The sequence below is a fragment of the Drosophila santomea genome, chromosome 2R (genome assembly GCF_016746245.2).
Source record: "Drosophila santomea strain STO CAGO 1482 chromosome 2R, Prin_Dsan_1.1, whole genome shotgun sequence".
Taxonomy (NCBI): domain Eukaryota; kingdom Metazoa; phylum Arthropoda; class Insecta; order Diptera; family Drosophilidae; genus Drosophila; species Drosophila santomea.
In genome coordinates, this window is record NC_053017.2 from 19,091,123 (window position 1) to 19,108,562 (window position 17,440).

Genomic DNA, 17,440 nt, shown 5'->3' on the forward strand with positions numbered 1-17,440 from the left:
TGTGCAGTTATCTAGGTAACGAGTTAATTGGAAATTGAAACACGAGCAAAGTCCACATGGGTTGTTGTTCTCGTTTTCGGGGGAAGTTCCCCTTTGATAATATCGTAGGTCTCATGCGTTATTCTCCGCCAGATCACTGGGATGCTGACGTACTAATTTACTAAACATTTCTAAGGAATTTGTTTACTGGTTCTATTTTCATATCCCTCACAATGATCCAACCATAACTGACCAACAAAACTGTTCATTTTCTATGGATCATTATGATTAGACTTATTGCGATTCTCGATAAGCCTTTTACTTACATCTCTTTATTCCAGCTTTCTGTTACCAAAATAAGTATTGCTTAACTTAATCGTTGTACGATTTGTGCTTTGTTTTTGGGTCGCTGGCAACAAACACCATTTGATTTACAGCATGATCAATAAAACTGCCTGATACAACTGGCTGGCTAATCGATCAATATCAAAATGCAGGGGCAACTTTGCTAATGGCTCGCCAACTGGACCTTGCCCAATATCGTCTAGCATTTTTCCGGGCCATTCCGTTGGTATTCGGCAATTGGGTGGGAGACTAGTTTTCTTTTTTGTTTTGTTTTTAATAAAGTGGAGCAGGTGGACGCCACCCAGAGATCATTATCTGGCCGGGAGACCCAGTTTTCCTAAATGGAGCAAGCATTTCAAGGAGTGACAAATGCAAGCTGCTCGGTCTCCTTGCTTATTTATGATCACTGAAGTTAGGTGAGTTTGGTCTAAATAAATTATAAGCTATATTCGGGATTTTGCAATTAAAAATATAATCCAAGGTTTAAATGTATGTAAATTCCTAGTTCTCTTATAAATGATCTTGATAATTAATTAATCAACATTGTAATTGAATTGCTTGTTGTTTTGAATTGCACATAGAAATATATACCAGATATGCATTAAAAAGTGGTAAATGCATTACATTGTAACTCTGTAACTTCCTAAATACTTTGACCTCCAAAATGAACCTAGAAACCTTTGAGAACGAACTGCTCCACTTGGGAGATTTGGAGTCGAGCCCCAAGCGATCCGCAAGGAAGTGAGAAGCGGGCGAGGAATTCCGGACCAGCCTTTCCGCCGAGCCATCTATCACCCGCACATGGACATGTCTGCGACTCGACTCGAAGAATTTATAACGACAAACTGTGAATGCGCGCTGAGGGATGAGGGGCGGGGGCGGTTCGAAGCGGGAGCGAGTGCGAGTGGAAACGAGCGCGGTTGGCCGGATTCGGATTGTCGGATGGTCGGATGGTCGGATTGTCGGCGTCGTTGGCGGTTCGGTTCGGTTCGAGGCGACGACAAACGCTAGAGCTCGATGTTTGACGACGCTCAGATTCAGATTCAGTTTCTTTTCACCTTTCGTCGGTTGTAGATCGCTGCCAGCGGAAGCAACGGATAGCCAATAGCCAAGTCAACCAGACACCAACCAGCACACCAAATGCCTTGGAAAATATTTTTGAAAAATTCCAAGTCACAATCGAGAGCAACAAATGCGTTCGAGCCAGATTAATTAGCCAGAGGTGAAAAGTGCATTGCGCGGCTACAGATACTGATTTTGTTTTAAAAATCGCACACCCAAAACCAGTTAAAAAAACACAAGCGAAATATATATTTTCGAGTGCCCCAGTGCCAGTGCAAAACAAAAAAAAATAAAAAGTTACCACAAAATTAATCAAATTTTTGTGCAACGCGAGAATACACAAAAGATATATTCGAATAAATACAACTAATAATATCGTGTCGTCGTTGCGTCGCTGTTGACAAAAGTGCAATACAAGTATATACACCCAATAATAATATATTTATTACAACCAATTACATATTGTTAATCAAAAGTAATAAAATACGCAAATCAAGGCGAAATATCGCATGTACATAACATAAAGTGCGGTTATAAAAAAAATACAAATTGCAAGAGTAACGAAAAACAAAAAACAAAAACCAAAAAAACTGAAAACCAAGCAACACGCCCGTATTTGATTGCATTTTTTTGCGGTGTAATTGTAAATTTGTTGACGCTGCTTTTCTGCCCAAAGTATCAGATTCGGATTCGCCGTACACATCCACATGCATATGCGAGTTTACAAAACTTCTGATTTCTGAATTTCCGCTCGGACTCCAAACTCAGCAGAAAATTAAAACTCTTTCGTCAGTCAAATGATAGACTCGCGACGATACTACGCACAAACCCATGTTGGATTATAATTTATACCCTTAAATTTGGGGGCTACAATGCGGCCAAAAGTATACGATGTAAGTTTTGAAACTAATTCTGAGCGTGACTCAATGTTTTGCATTATTCATGAAAATGATAAAATTGTAGTTCCTAAAAATCCCAATAATCGCATAATGTTTCCGAGAGTGTCTAGTATATATTTTTATGAGGGTTCCTCAGAAAGTTTTATAGTCATGATAAATTTATAAAGGTGCTGAAATTATAGGCGTTCTTCTATGAAAATGGGGCTGATTGGTTTAAGTAGGAAACCAAAATGGCGTGGTATTCAAAAAATAAAATATTTGGCAGGTTATATTTAGTAGAAAAAGGGGTGCTTTCATGTTTCCTTGAATATTTTATACATATCACAAGGTTCTACTCTTAGGTTCGCTTTAAAAATCGAACTATTTAAGAACTGTTTATTTTAACATTTTTTCCTCGAACACTGAGTATTCTTAAACCACGTGCGAAGGCAAAAGAGTGGAACACGCTATGCTCAAACCAAAAACGGATGGCAAACCATACGCAATCCAAGGAATAATCCGCGAATACCATGACCTGTGTTGTTCGCTCCCTTTACTTTTCGCACAATTCCCACACAAACACAGACGCAACTATAAAACTAATATATATTGTGGACGGAGGGCTGTTTATCAGGCGCAGCGCCATTTCACTTAAAAAACAATTTCCAAACGCACATAAAAAGCACAATTATATGTTCGAAACAAGAAATGTGAAATGTGCCAAAGACCAAGTCCGAGTCCGAGTCTTGGTTTCTGTTGCTGTTTCAGTTTCTGTTTCAGGTTCAGTTTCAGTTTCGGTTTGAGTTTCAGGTTCAGGTCCATAATTGCCGTTTATAACTTGTTATGGCACCAACACATGCAAACTGTCAGGATAAATCAGCATGTGTGTGTGTGTGTGTGTTCCGTGCTCCTGTGTGCGTACAACCCCTTTTTCGAAAAACTTTCGAGGGTTTGTGGCGTGTTCTGTGATCAGGACATTTACCTGAGTTATAAATCAATTGCAAACGCGCCAACCCCCGTTGAAAATCATTCGCGAAACTCGCATGAAAAGCGTTAACCTAAAGCCTTTAATACCGATTAATACAGAGTAATTGTTTCTAATCTCAATCACAATTCCCACCTAAGTCCAAATCATAAACGAGTTCAACAAATTCACAAGACAAACAGCGCCACGCCCCATCAGAAATATTTTCGGAGAGACAGACGATAAGCGTCGCGTTCTCCTGTAAAAATAGACAATATTTGATTTGATACTTCGAATTTGTTTTCTCCTTTTATTAATTAAACGGAAATACGCGGAGATAACAACCGAGAGCACAGAACTTATGGGCTTGGTCTAAATCGATTGATAAGCACGAACGGCAGCGGTGTTTTTCGTGATCCCAAAGAAGATCCATGAGGAGAAGATCATCGAATGGAACCCCTCGAATTATATACATTAATCTACACCCTCGAGAGTTTTATTGAAATTTATGATTTGGCCACGCGGCACGAGCTCAAATGCCAAAACATCATAAATACATCTGTGACTAGGCACATATTTTTGTGCAGCTTTGATTAATGCAATCGAGAAACCCAGAAACCGAGTCTTGCCTCATTTGTTACCGTTAATGGTGGCCGGACAACCTTGGCCAAGTTAACTGCACTCTTTTCCATCATGACTCGTAGGAAAATCACCAAGTTCAATGAATAAATATGTAAATTCTAGTTTATACTCATGTCCTAGAATTGTCAAAACGCGACTATGATAATTACAATTAAAAATATTGAATTATCATTAAACGTGTCAGTTTCCTGGTTAATTGTAAAAGGTTGTAAAATATATACGAAAGTTTGAGGAAATTAACAGACCAACAAAAGTTTGCTGGCGCCCAAAGCCGCTAAATAAAAAAATCAAAAAAAAAAAAATGTCACATCCAATAGTTTATAATTAGGTTACGCGCGGTTGAAAAAAGCTGTATATACGAAAAGTGGGTTGCGAATTGTGGCTTAAATAATTGGGTTCCCAAACAAATGACGCCAAAGCTTGAAATCGAGAAGCAGCATTAGGAAACGTCCCCAAAAGGCACGTCCCTCAGTGCCCTGCACCCATTTCATAGAGATAACACGGCGATGATGTATACGTAAATCAGCAGCATATATGTAGCTTATAGAGTATATCAAACGATTAGTCACATTGGCAGCTGGGATCAGAGCTTTATAAGTAATCCGCCGACGGCAAAGCCGCGTCACAATTCGCCTCTGAATTTGTTTATCATTATCACACCAGAGCGTGGAGAATTCGTTTAGTACATTCCGGGCACACTTCCAGCACCTGTACGATTCAGCTCTGTCTGGATTATGGAGGACTTACCCGGAGAGGAATGGATTACTGAGGGCGATAAGCCCACGAATTCACCGCACGCCGCATATATCTCGATTGACGTTTTGGCGATCTTCGATTTGCAATCGATTTAATCGATTTTTACGGCTTTATGTCTTTATGACCAGCTCAATGCCAGTGACTAAGTGGCCAAGATCTGGCCAAGCCAACCCCCATAAACCCATGATCTGAGCCAGCCAGCCAGCCAAGTTCTCACCCAGTTGAAAATGAAAATAAAAGGTAAAAAGCGAATGGAACGAGTTCGTCACTATCTTATCAGCAAAGAACACGTTCAAAATATACGCCACGGCGTACTACGCGTACTATATCTTCACATACTCGTATGTACATATGTATGTACATATATACATATACCAAATAATAACAATGCGCCAAAAAAGAACCATGCGGCCGTCAAGTGTTTATAGTTTGTTTTGCTTTTTCGCATAGTAAGTAATGCAGACCCTAACAAAAAAGCCCCTACCCCAAAAGTTCGGCCCCTCGAAGGTATCCATAATATTTTACTACGTTTCGCTAGTGCTTTACAACTCGGCGATAAGTTGGCTTTCCTTAAAGGCAATCGCAAATATTTGTTTAGAGCGACAGGGACGGCTGATTAATTGTTCAATTTATGCCAAATATTTGCATTGGGCATCACAGCTGCACACACCACGATTGCCGTTGCACCTGACCCACAATGCTGGCCAATGGTGTTGTCATTGTTGGCTTAGTTTGGTTTCGTAAAAGGAACAACAAAAACAAAAATACAAAGCACCATAAGCACACCCACTTTTGGAGGTGCCATGAAAAATCATCGCAGATAAAACGCATCGAAGTTGAAGTTTTTGATGAATTAGAAAGTTTTGTATTTTCGACCAGAGGCGTTTCTTTGAATCCCCAAACGCTAATCAGCTTAGCGATTGATTTATCTTTTCGGTTTATTGTCTAGGTGATTTATTGGCAAGCGACTATCGTTGGTTATCAGATATTTACAGTAATGTAAAACTGGCTTTTATAGAACCATAACGCTCGATAAGGTGCCCGATTTCGATATATTCAGCGATCCGCTTTAAAACCATATCAAATGTATTTGCTTAGCCATTTAAGCTGGCAATTTAGCTGGAATGAAAAGCGAAACACGCGTTTTCTCCCCAGTTCAGGTGCAAGGCAATTATTATTTACTTCCAGAAAAGGTGTCATATTTGAGTAGCCCCCCCCTCACAGCCCTAGACAAATTCAACGGATGCACTTGCCTTTATGTTTGCCTTCAACTCGCCATCGCCTCATCGATTTCGTCGCCATCTGCCCATCTCTTTCTCCTTCTCTTCCCTAGCCCTAGCCCCGTCTCTTTTTTGCACTGTCTGGGACGGTGTTGACACTTTGGGAAAGTTGCTGCTGAATGCCTAACAAAGTATATTCGTATATTCGCTGCTACTTAAGTAGCCCGGACTTATCAAAAGGGCTGAGAGCGCAGGGCCGAAAGCCGCTTATCACCTCCGATGGTGCAGCTGTCCTGGTGGCGAAAATCGCATTAGATACAACCCTCTATAAAGCGGTACTATATTATCGGAATGGGTAGAAAAAAAGGGGGTGGTCACACCGAGCAAAACACGTGATGTTTATAATCATTAATAAAGTTAACAATACTTCGTTCAATGCGAGCCATTAATCAAACCAACAGCCAAACAATCAATGTTTATTAACAGTTCAAATGCAAAACACTCTGTTTCTAAATATTTACTAAACTAAGATGTAGTCCTTTTTCTAAATATTTACTAAACTAAGATGTAGTCCTCTCTTCACAATGGTAGATCTTCGCCCATTGTATATACAATATTTTCGCTTGAATTAATTAATTATTACAGAACCCATCACCTTTTCGCTCAGTGCATGCAAAGGTGAGAAGGGCGGCTTGCTAATGAGGCGAGATTTGTGTGGCGGCACGTCGACTTTTTCAGCATTCCAGCACTTTTCTGCCATCTCCCCCGCAGCCTTGACATCAAATGATTCGTCGTCTCCTATATATATCTACTGAACAGTCTGAAAACAACATTAGCTTATCGCCGGGGTACACTGAACTCTCACGGATTCCCCTTCCCCTTCCCCATCCCAGTTCCATTCCCATTCCCAGTGCTCTGGTGGTGGTGGTGGTGGTGATGGTGCCTGCTCTATTATATTTGGGGCGTTGCTTTGGTGGCTACAAGTTCAAGAGGTTTTTGGGGGGGCCGAGGGGGAAATAACCGAGATGAATGGCCAAGAGCACTCTTGGTGCCAAAAGTATGCAAAGTTTTTGGCATGCTGCTGCTGCGAGCAAACTCAAGTCTTAACTCTTAATTAAAGTAGTCTGGAGAGGGGCCGAGAAGTGTGCGCGAATTACTTAAAGCAAGTTGGGGTTTAATAATTGCGTTTCTTAAATTGGTAAAAAGTATTATGAAGTTACTTTCAAATAATTAGTATATATGTTATAGAATTTTTTGCCAATTTGCTGCCAAACGTATTTTTATATAACCAAACCCCACTCTTGATTTGCATATTGTTCTACATCTCAAGTTGCATTAAAATGCATACTTCACATTCCCAATCCGCAACTGAATCCAAATCCGAATCCGCATCCGATTCAAATGCCACCTCCCACTGCCTGTTGCAGTTGCAACTGCAGTCGCTGCTGCTGTGCGCATTCCACATATAAATATTTTCAAATAATGCCCACCAGCTCGGCGCCCTGCTGCAAAAACAATGGCAACACAAAACTGGCAACTGTCAGAGTCAGTTGAGTACTTGTGGCACAAAGTACATACGTATCGTAGCCATCCCTTCCAGTTGGAACTTCATGAAGTCGGCACAGAGGAGAGCAAACACGTAAAGTTGCAGTTGCAGTCGGAGAAATCAGGGGACGGGGGTCGGGGGGTTTAAGGGATTTCGAGGGCTAAAGAGGGGGGTTTCCGAGGGATGAGGCTTAGGGTTGCTCGGCGAAAAGCGCAAGGTGGATGATGTAAGAGTATTAAGTAACAGTCAGTTCCCCGTTCGAGCCACCCCTTAAAACAAAGGAAAAAATTGCATTAAGTGCAGCCGGGCAACGAATAAAGTGAAAAAACTGCACAAAAAATGAATGGCACAGGGTTGCCCTGGCATCGTCATCATGATCGTTCCCATCGTCATTACAATCGAAATCATTCGCACAATTGACAGCATAAAATTTCACACCAGAACACGTGGCAATCTGGCAATCGAGAGGGAAAATCGAGCCGAGCAGCAGTTGCAGGATCATAATTACACGATGGATTACCCACAACACAGCACGTGCCCGCAATCAAAGTACAATGACTGACTATCTGGCAAATCTTTGGTGCCAATTCATTTTTGTGTCCAAATACTTTATGGCCTAATCTAATCGGCTGCGCATTCCGCAGATGCCATATGTATTTGGTTTGCAATATGAGTATGAACTACGACGGGGTACAATTATGCGGCTATAAGTGAGAGCTGGAAGCAACAAGTGTTAATGTGTCTCTATAGTAGATGCCAACACGTGCCCCGTTCTCGAGAGTCGGAGATTCGAGGCCCAAACTAGTTTGCATTCGATTGCAATCGAATGGGAAATTAAGAGAGACCCACTGCTTAGCATTTTATCGTGCGATGCGATCGCGGCGAAGCACTTGGAGTTTAATTTTAATTTTAGTTTTCAGATTTATAAGTATGTTCATATACATATACATATACAGCCGGTGGCCGAAAGACCGTACAATCGAGTGGACAAACTAATTAAAGGCCTGAAAATGTCGCCGGCGATTAGATTGCACATGTCGAATGTGGTCGCTGTGACGTCGTTGGTATTACGAAAGGAGGTTCCACTGTTTCGAGTTCGAGTTGCGAGACTTGTGAATGAAAGCTCCTCGTTTGGGGTGGTCCAAGCAAAAGAAAAAAAAAAACAGAAAACAAATAGAAAAGTGTGAGCACGTAGCGAAAGGAAAACTCTCAATCGAAAACTATTGCTATTCAGTATGCAGGGCACACACTATTCAGAGGTGGCTGGGCTCCTCAACATTGCGTAAGCCAGACCAAGGAAACTCAAGGCACTCACCAGAGACCGACCCCTTTGGCTCCATTCTGGGCTCCTGTCTGCATACCAAATAAGGTAATTATGAGTCGCAGAAGCGAACAAAAGTGAAGCACAGACAGAGGCGACTGGCCATAGAAGCGATATCGAGTTACATACATGGGAACCGCCGATGCACGCGGAGAAATACATAGTTAATAGCGGAGATGTATTCTTCATGGAAATTACAAATGGATTACACACTAATTCATCACTTGCAATAAAACTTTAACTCTCCTAAAGCGTACTAAAAAGTTACTTGCATAGAGGCATCTTAATAGTTAGGGACTACAGCAATCTAGATCGAAAATAAAGGATATGATTTGCCATTTCTGATTTCACAATTCATATATAACTATTGTCATTATTGGATAGTCAGTTTGTTAATCATAAAAAAAAGAGTTTGTTGGGTTTTTCTCTCTGCAAAGCCGCGGTTCATGCGTTCGGTTCTTTTGTCTGGTCTTACAGAAGTTCTGAACTTTGGAAGTTTTGGTTTTAGTTTTGGTTTTGGTATTGGTTTCGGTTTCAATTTCAGTTTTGGTTTTTTATGTTCTGCGGTTGCCAGGCCACGAAAAAGGCTTTTCTTTTTTGTCTAACTACCTAACATAAGATGACTGAAATTTCGTCAGCTACTCCTATTGATCTGCCAGCAGTCGTAGAAAGAGCCCTGCAATAATTTATTTAGCAAGCCGTCTAAGCATAAATTGCAAGAGCTTCAGGTCAACTTAATTGCCAAGCAAGCAGCAAGGCAAAGAAATAATAAAAGCGTTTGAAAAATGTTGTTCCTTCGACGGGCATTGTGAAATTTCATTGAGAATGTGTGTTTGCCCGTATGTGTTTGCACATTTCAAAATGAACCTTATTGTCTGCTGTGAAATTGAAAAATGATAAAAATCGCACGCCACCAGGCATTTGATTTGGCTGAGTTCGCTTTGGCTTTATTTTCATTTTCGGGACTGCCCACTGAGAGGGTTAGGGATTCAGATTCAGATTCCTATATGGATTTGGTTTTGCCACTAAGGGCCCTTGCAAGTCGCCTCCTCCTGGGGCAGTTTTAACTTTTGACTCTTGTTCGTTCGTTCGTTCGTTGCATATTGATTTCTCGAGCTCGATTCTTTGCGTTTTCACTTTTCACACACAGAGACCTTCGTCCTAAGAAACTACCCTTCTGAGTCTTGAGTTCTTTTCTTGTTCGGTGCTTTTTTTTTTTTTAACTTTTGCTGTTTTTGTAGTTCAGTTCAGTTCAGTGCTAAGCTGAAATCAATGACCTTTTGGGCCCGGAGATTAGTTGGTCGGGAAACGAAATATGCAGTGCGGAAAGTACAACAAAATATGACAAGACTTGTTCGGCTGAATCGATAAAAAAAAAAAACAACAAAAAAGGGGAAAAAATAAAGCACATTTTCCTCTGGCGTTTTCCGAGTGGCCACTTGTGGTCACTTGTGTGGGGTGACATTGAGCCAGAGGCACTGGAAGGGCTCTCCATGGAAATCCGATGGATACGTGCCGCATTTTTTGTTTAAATACATTTTTAGAGATCTCACGATCGGCCGTAAAATGACTTAATTGTTGTTTAAGACGGAAGCTCGTCTCGGAAAGCAAAAAAAAAAAAAAAAAAACAAAACAAAACGAATAAAGTTGAAAACAAATCAATAGAAGCAATAATAATCATTAATAATAATCTGTAAGATTTATGCAAATGTTTTTCCTTTGAATCACACTCAACTCTTTATTTATAGTGGCTAGCGTAATTTAATTGTGAATACTATTGAACTCTGATACTCATTTCGTTTATTTTTCGCATACTTGCAGGTTCCACAAGTTCATGCCCAATGTCAGGACTATTTTAATACTGATGGTGAGTTTTTGTCCCACTGTGACTACAGTGATTTGAATTTGTACGACCTACATACGTTATTGTGTATCTTAGCAAATTAATGGGTTATGAATAACTTTCGCAGGGGATTTCTGCAAACTAGCATATCTTAATATTTTCCTAGAATAGTTCGGGCAAAGCCTTGATCCAGTTTTGGATCCATTGGATGGCCAAAAGCCAAAAACCATCTGGAAATCTTCAATCTTCAATCTCAATCGAAAGCTGCCTTGCTTTCAACACAACACACTCTGAATAATTATCTTGAGAAATGTCAAAATATTTTTATTCGTTCGAGAGATTGAGTGTGTGTAATCGAAATCGGAGTGGGGGCGAAGCAATTCGGAGTTTTGATATGGGAAGCGTGTGTACATTGGAGTGGCTCTCGGTTTTGTGGGGTCTCTCCACTTGAGGCGGCCTATAAAAAATAATAATTATTATTATTATGATTATGATTGTTACACATACACGCCGGGGCAACGTCATTGAACTATGGAAAAGGTCGCACGGCATTCTCAATTTTTTTCTCTTTTAATTTTTTTGGTTTTTTTTTTTATGAGAAGTGCAAACAGAAAAACTGACACTCTGTCAACTAGATGATGGAAAATATGAGGCATGTCAACCACTTGCACAACACGATACACGAGTGGTTAAGTCGCGATAAATCGATCGGCACGCGTCGATCTCAGTGCTTAGGTCAATTTGTTTTGGATTGTGTCCACAACCCCATCGCTTACCCAACCGAAAGTCCAACTAAGCCCTCCGCTAAAGTCCAGCGTTATTTTTGGCCATTTCCCCATAAATAGCTAATAATGGTTCCTGGTCGCTGTTGGTGCCGTGCGGTGAACGATGATGTATGGCTATGGTTCGATCTAAGCCCCGATAAATGATAAATACTCGATTTGCACTCGCCCCACTTTACATGTCATATGTCTGGCCCATTCGCCTGTTTTGCTGATTTGCTGATTTGCATATTTCTTTATCTTAGAATAATTGTGATATCATACGGACAGTGGGTCGCGATTCGGTGGTCCAAAGGTCGAAAACGTGCCAATAATGGTGGGCATGAGACATACACGTGTCAGGTGGTGAAATATTTAATTCTGGAAGCTTGCCTCTTGTCAGGTGATTTTCCAAGAAGGTTCCTCGAGCCAAATCACATGCAGATTCCACATTCATTCGGGCAAATTCCAAGCAATTAAATTCCGTAATAGGACATTTGCTTCCTATTTAAATGCATGGGAACGAACGGCTAGCCGTATCTACAGAATGTCAAAGCTTAGAACAACATATCCCATTGAGAAACCAATTACCTGGACTACCATAACACCAACATAATGGCCAGTTGGCTTGCGGGCCCAACTTTGACCATGACCATAAAAAATGTTGTGTCGCATGTGCGGGGCGGCGGTGTAGTAAAAAGCTCATCGTATTAATGGAAATTTATGGGGCAAAAAGGGTTACTCGGTGCAGGATTGCGGGATTAGTGGCCAGATGTGGCTGTAATGCAAATGAATCGTCCATTAATCGAGGTTCTCTTCTATTTTTTCCTCCTTTTTGCAGAATTTTGTGGTTGCTCTTGCGATGCCAGCATGCGCCGCGAAAAATGTTTTAACATTGAGCAAACACAGCGAACTTGCGCTGCACATCAATTCGCACGGCAAAGTGACCGCCGAGAACATATTGCGGACGTATCGTAAGTATTACTAATATATATATACATATATTTATAAAAAATATACGACTAAAATATTCCGAACTGAATGCGAACTGAGACGGCTCTTACTCATGCGTCTCGCATGTTCATCAATTACCATTGGCATTTAAATTAAATTGGCATTTACACAAGTACTTCTGCAGATAAAGTCCGGCCACCCTAAACTGAACCAATACATACAGTAAAATAAAAAGAGGGTTTTTTTTAGGCATATAATTAGAGATTTTGTTTGACTTTGTAATTTGATTGACTTTTGACGTACACAATGCCGTGTAGTGGCATTTGAAAAAGTCGAAGCTAGCCAATTTGGCCTGTACCATATATCTTGAACTCTGTCTGGGTCTGGATCTCCGTCTGTGGCTGTGGCTGTGCATATTGTGTGCTTAATTAAATTATTGGTAATTTAATATTTGATTGATGTTATGAACCGCGCCGAACGGCGCCCATTGCGGTTTCGCATTTGTTTTGTTTGTCCGGCCGCTCTTAATTTATTCGGAATTCATTTGCTGCGGTTTCCAAGCCTCTGGAGCTGGAGCTGGAGCTGAAGCTGGAGCTGAAGCTGGAGCTTTGAAGTTCAGGAGCATTCATTGTGGGTTGATGACTGAGCGAAAGTGACAAGATCAGGCGCCGCCTTGCGTCACTCATAAGTCCAAGGGATTTCCAGCAATACACCGCTGTTATGCTTAAATGCAATCCCGATTCCAATCCGATGAAACGGAAACAAAATTGTCCGCACCGTATTTTATCTTATCGGGCAGCAGGCGCTACTGGGGCAGTATGATCGATTTGCCGGGTCTTCGAAGGTCTTTCCTAAAGATCCGAGTCCAAAGCCTAACTAACACAAGCCAATTCGATCGGAATTATCAGACCTAGCTCAATTTCAGGGTTAAAACCTTTCGCCCAGTGAGAGTTCAACGACTCAGCCAGCGCCGGTAATTGACTGGGGCGATCTATTGATTTCATCAAGTCTTTCACTGAAAAGGCACATAGTTTCATTCTAATCAAAAGCCCCTTCATAACTTTATCAAAAACCTTTCAATTAATTGGGTTATCTGTAGGCGCTTCAAGTGGTTCCAGTTCCAGTTCCATTAAATATTTACACAATAGCCACCGCATGTTTGTTGTTTGCCAATAATTAATTAAATTTCGGATTTTTTCCTATCTCTTTTTACCTATAGAATACTTCACTATGGAAGCTGTCAACGATGTGTTCAGCTTGGATTTCAAAATCACCATCTATTCGGCGGATGTAGACTACTATCTGTGCTTCCATCACGGCAGACTGGTTGGAAAGGTGAGTTTTCGCCAATTATTATATTATAGTTAATAATCGTTGGTAGACGTTTAATAGGTTTCTACGATTATGATAAATAATACATTACATTTTGCAACTTACTTCCTCCCCCAAAATGTGTTTAATTAAGAGATTAGCCAGCTTATCTGAATAACTTTTGGGGTTTTATTTCCATTTTTTGAGCTCAAAAATACAAATAATTTGGCTACTAATTTCAAGTCCATACTAAAGTCCTCTTTTCCTCTTATTATTTTTTCTTCTATAGAGAAACGCCACAAAGGACTGCCACTTTAAGGAGGAAATATTCATGGGCAATCAAAACTTTAGCAGCGCCTATAATCCAGCGCTGCGTGTGGGTTTCAAGGGAAATTTTAAGCCAATTGGCCTAAATGATTTTTCCAAGCCGAAAGTGATGAAGAAGGCCATACTGTTTTTCTTTCCTTTGAATGAGGAGAAATTCAATTTACATTTGGCTAAAGTGCTGAGCAGCAGCACCACCACCTCCACCACAACAACAACTACATCAACCACAACAACAACAACAACAACACCACCACCCAGTACCACAACAACAAGAACCACACCAGCGAGCCCAGTGGCGGTCACAAAACGGACGCGTTCCAAATCGCGTCGCCCAACAAGTATTAATAGCAATAGTAGCAACAGCAATAGCCCTGACAAAATCAGCAGTCACAACAGTAATAGCCTTAAGTCCTACAACCAAGCCAATAGCAACAACAACAACAACAGCAACAACAATGAGCGGGATCTGCAGCAGGAAAAGGTGATCCTGCAGAGGAATCGTAAGTTCGATCGCCGCCAGAGGCTGCAACAAAAGAAGCGGCAGCTGCAACTGCAACAGCAGCAGCCACAGCAGCACCGCCGTCGCCATAGGCATTACGGCACAGTGGGTGTGATGGCCAAACCGCAGCCCAAAAACCTGGAGGGGCCTCATCATCACAACAACAACAACAATGCCACAATACTGGAGCGGCGCAGACGTCGCCGCTTGGAGCGGCAGCAGCACAAGTTGCAGCGCGAGTTGTGGGAGCGCGAACAGCGCGAGGCGGGCGACAAGGAGCGGGAACGCGAGCGGGTGGAGCATCTGCCCAAGGCCACCTCCTCGGCCTCGTCCTCCTCCTCCTCCTCGTCGACGGCCACATCGACCGCCCTGACCGCCACGGCCGCCTCGTTGGCACCCAGCGCCTTCAATCTGGTGGCCATCATGGCAGCCAGTCGTCGCAAGCGGGACAGGCGAAAACGCTCAGCGGGTGCAACAGGTGCCGGTGCCGGTGCGGTTGCAACAGGTGCAGGCGCAACAAGGGGCGGTGGCAGCAGCAGCAGCAGTGCGCCCGATGCTGATATGCAACTGGTGGAGCTGCCCTCGCAGCGATTGCAGCAGCAGGATGAGCAGCACCCACAAAACGAATACTCAAAACCATATGTTAATAGTAACTTAAACTTAGAACTAGATTTAAACTTAAACGTTAACGTAAACGTAAAGCAACTAATTGATAGTAATAGCGTTAGCGTTAATCATGCAATACCTGCCTTGCCAAAAAACTACAACTACTTGTACAGTAACGAGCATTATAATTTGAATACTAAAAGTAGCACGACTGATTCTAGTAGTTTAGACGATAGCACTAAGTTCGATAGTCCAAATAGCCATAGCCCTAGCCATAGCCACAGCGCGTTCAATCAGAATATTGACAATAATCTTAAGCAATTAACCGATCGAATTGAACTTGCCTCAGCTGAAAGCCAAGTTGAGACAACAGTGACGCCCCCCGAAGGTGAGACAGAGACGGAAACAGAGACAGAGACAGAGACAGAGACAGTTACTACCGAAACTGTTGTGGAGAATCGCAATCATATTGATGCTAATAATATAATCGACGATGGCTACCCAAACGACGAGGAGCACGGAGGGCAGATTCTAAAGAAACTTCTTCGTGGCCTCAAGTTGCAACAGCAACAGCAACAGCAACAGCAACTGCAACTGCAACAGCAACATGTGCAGCAGCAGCAACAGCAGCAACAACCTAATATTGAAAACCCTAACGAAAATATTAATGTTGTTAACAATAATCAGAATCATAATGATAATGGGCTGCTGACAAACAATAACCATAATAGTAATTACAATGAGCAATTTGCGAATGACGATGAAACGATACGAATTCAAAATAATAAATATGAAACACATATAGTACAATACAAACATGCGGTATTTATTTAGCGAATAGTGGGGGAATTCTATGAAAATTCTAGCACATACAAATATTACTCGAAAAACCTCGATAATTTTGGTAACAAAGTCTGTGAAAGTTCTAAAGTAAGTATTTTGTTACCTTATTCTGTTCAGATCTATGGAATATGTATACAAGGTTTCTTCTGAAGACATGATGTACGTGTTTTCCCATCATCTCTGGTCTGTGAAAATGTTTCTCCAAGACCATCTCGCAATCCGGAAACATGGCAACATTTCTGGGGTCACCCAATTCGGCTATTCATAATGCGCATTCCGGCAAATCGTACCAAAATCGACTGGGGAATATCAAAACATAATTCGAAAATCGTGTAACAATTGATAAGAATCTACAACAATGTGACAATGTGTAAATCTCCTGACTGCCTGACCTCAATCTGCTCGGATAACGATAAATAATGTGGCGGGCCAAAGTCGCCGCAAAGTCGCCACAAAGTCGCGTGCAAAACGCGTGGGCGTTTTTTTTTCGAATATTTCCATCACATCTTCTTTTGTGCTGCGATCTCCAGCAATCTTCAGCGATCGATGGAAATTGTTTGATAGATGTTCGGGCCATGTTGACACTGCATAAATCATAAATACAGATTTCATATTAATTTATGCAAAGTACCCGAGATGTATGGCGTGTCTGAAATTAATTAACCAGCGATTTCTGTGTCGCAGCGACACATGCAAATTCGGCTAGCTTTTCATGCCTCACATCGGATTTATCAGCAACCTGCGCCTGAGCTCTCCACCTAGCTGGCCAATCTCCGTCCAGTTCGAGACAGCTCTGGCCAAAACAAAGATCTCTCTTGGCCAACTGGCGCCGCGTGTCTGTGATCGCGCTCCTAAGCGAAAAGTTAAAAAAAATATACAAAAATAAATAAAAAATCGTAAATGCTCACAACGAAACGCGCCATGCCACGCCATGCCACGCCACGCCAACGCCTTAGACCGATATTCACATATACGGAGTCGGCAAATGCCGCTAATGAAATTTTATTATACTCTCGCGGCAATAATTTATAAATTTGTTTAACAAAAAATAAATTTGTTAAGCAATAAATTTAAATACGCAAAGCACTTGCCACTTTTCTATGGCGCTCTGCGATCTGTCTACGAGGCTATTGAGATGCTCTCACGGCTTGGGTTTCATCTGTGGATGACGCTAGAATCTTCGGTTTTCAAACTGGGGAATTCGGCATTGAGTATATGGGTTTCCAATCCAAGGCTAGTGGTTGGAGTCGAGAATCTTTAACTAAAGCTAACTCCCAAACAGATTTTAGTAAAATATCCTTGAGTTTGTTGCCAACCTTATAATGTATCTATACTTAGCCTGCGGCTGTTATTTATGTATTACAATTATCGTGTATTAGTTTATTGTTTATGGTTTGGTATTATCACGGAACTTTTTCCTGGATAATTATTCTCGCAACACGTTTTATCATACATGTTTTTAGAAACTTAAATAATTGACCAGACCCACCCAACCCATAAGTTCGAAGCTTTGTCCGGCATTTAAATGTTACACCTCCCAGGCGGGATGAGCAGGTTTTTTTTTTGGTTGGAGGGGAAGGAAG

At 41.5% G+C, this 17,440-nt stretch overlaps 1 protein-coding gene across 1 annotated transcript; it reads left to right on the forward strand.

Moving 5' to 3' along the window:
- Positions 1-1,382: 1,382 nt before the first annotated feature.
- LOC120444558 (probable serine/threonine-protein kinase DDB_G0282963) lies at positions 1,383-15,848 on the forward strand. The gene is made up of 5 exons (XM_039624313.1): positions 1,383-2,279; positions 10,535-10,580; positions 12,159-12,291; positions 13,491-13,606; positions 13,872-15,848. Coding segments are annotated over exons 1-5 (2,274 nt in total). The 5' UTR covers positions 1,383-2,277.
- Positions 15,849-17,440: the final 1,592 nt, after the last annotated feature.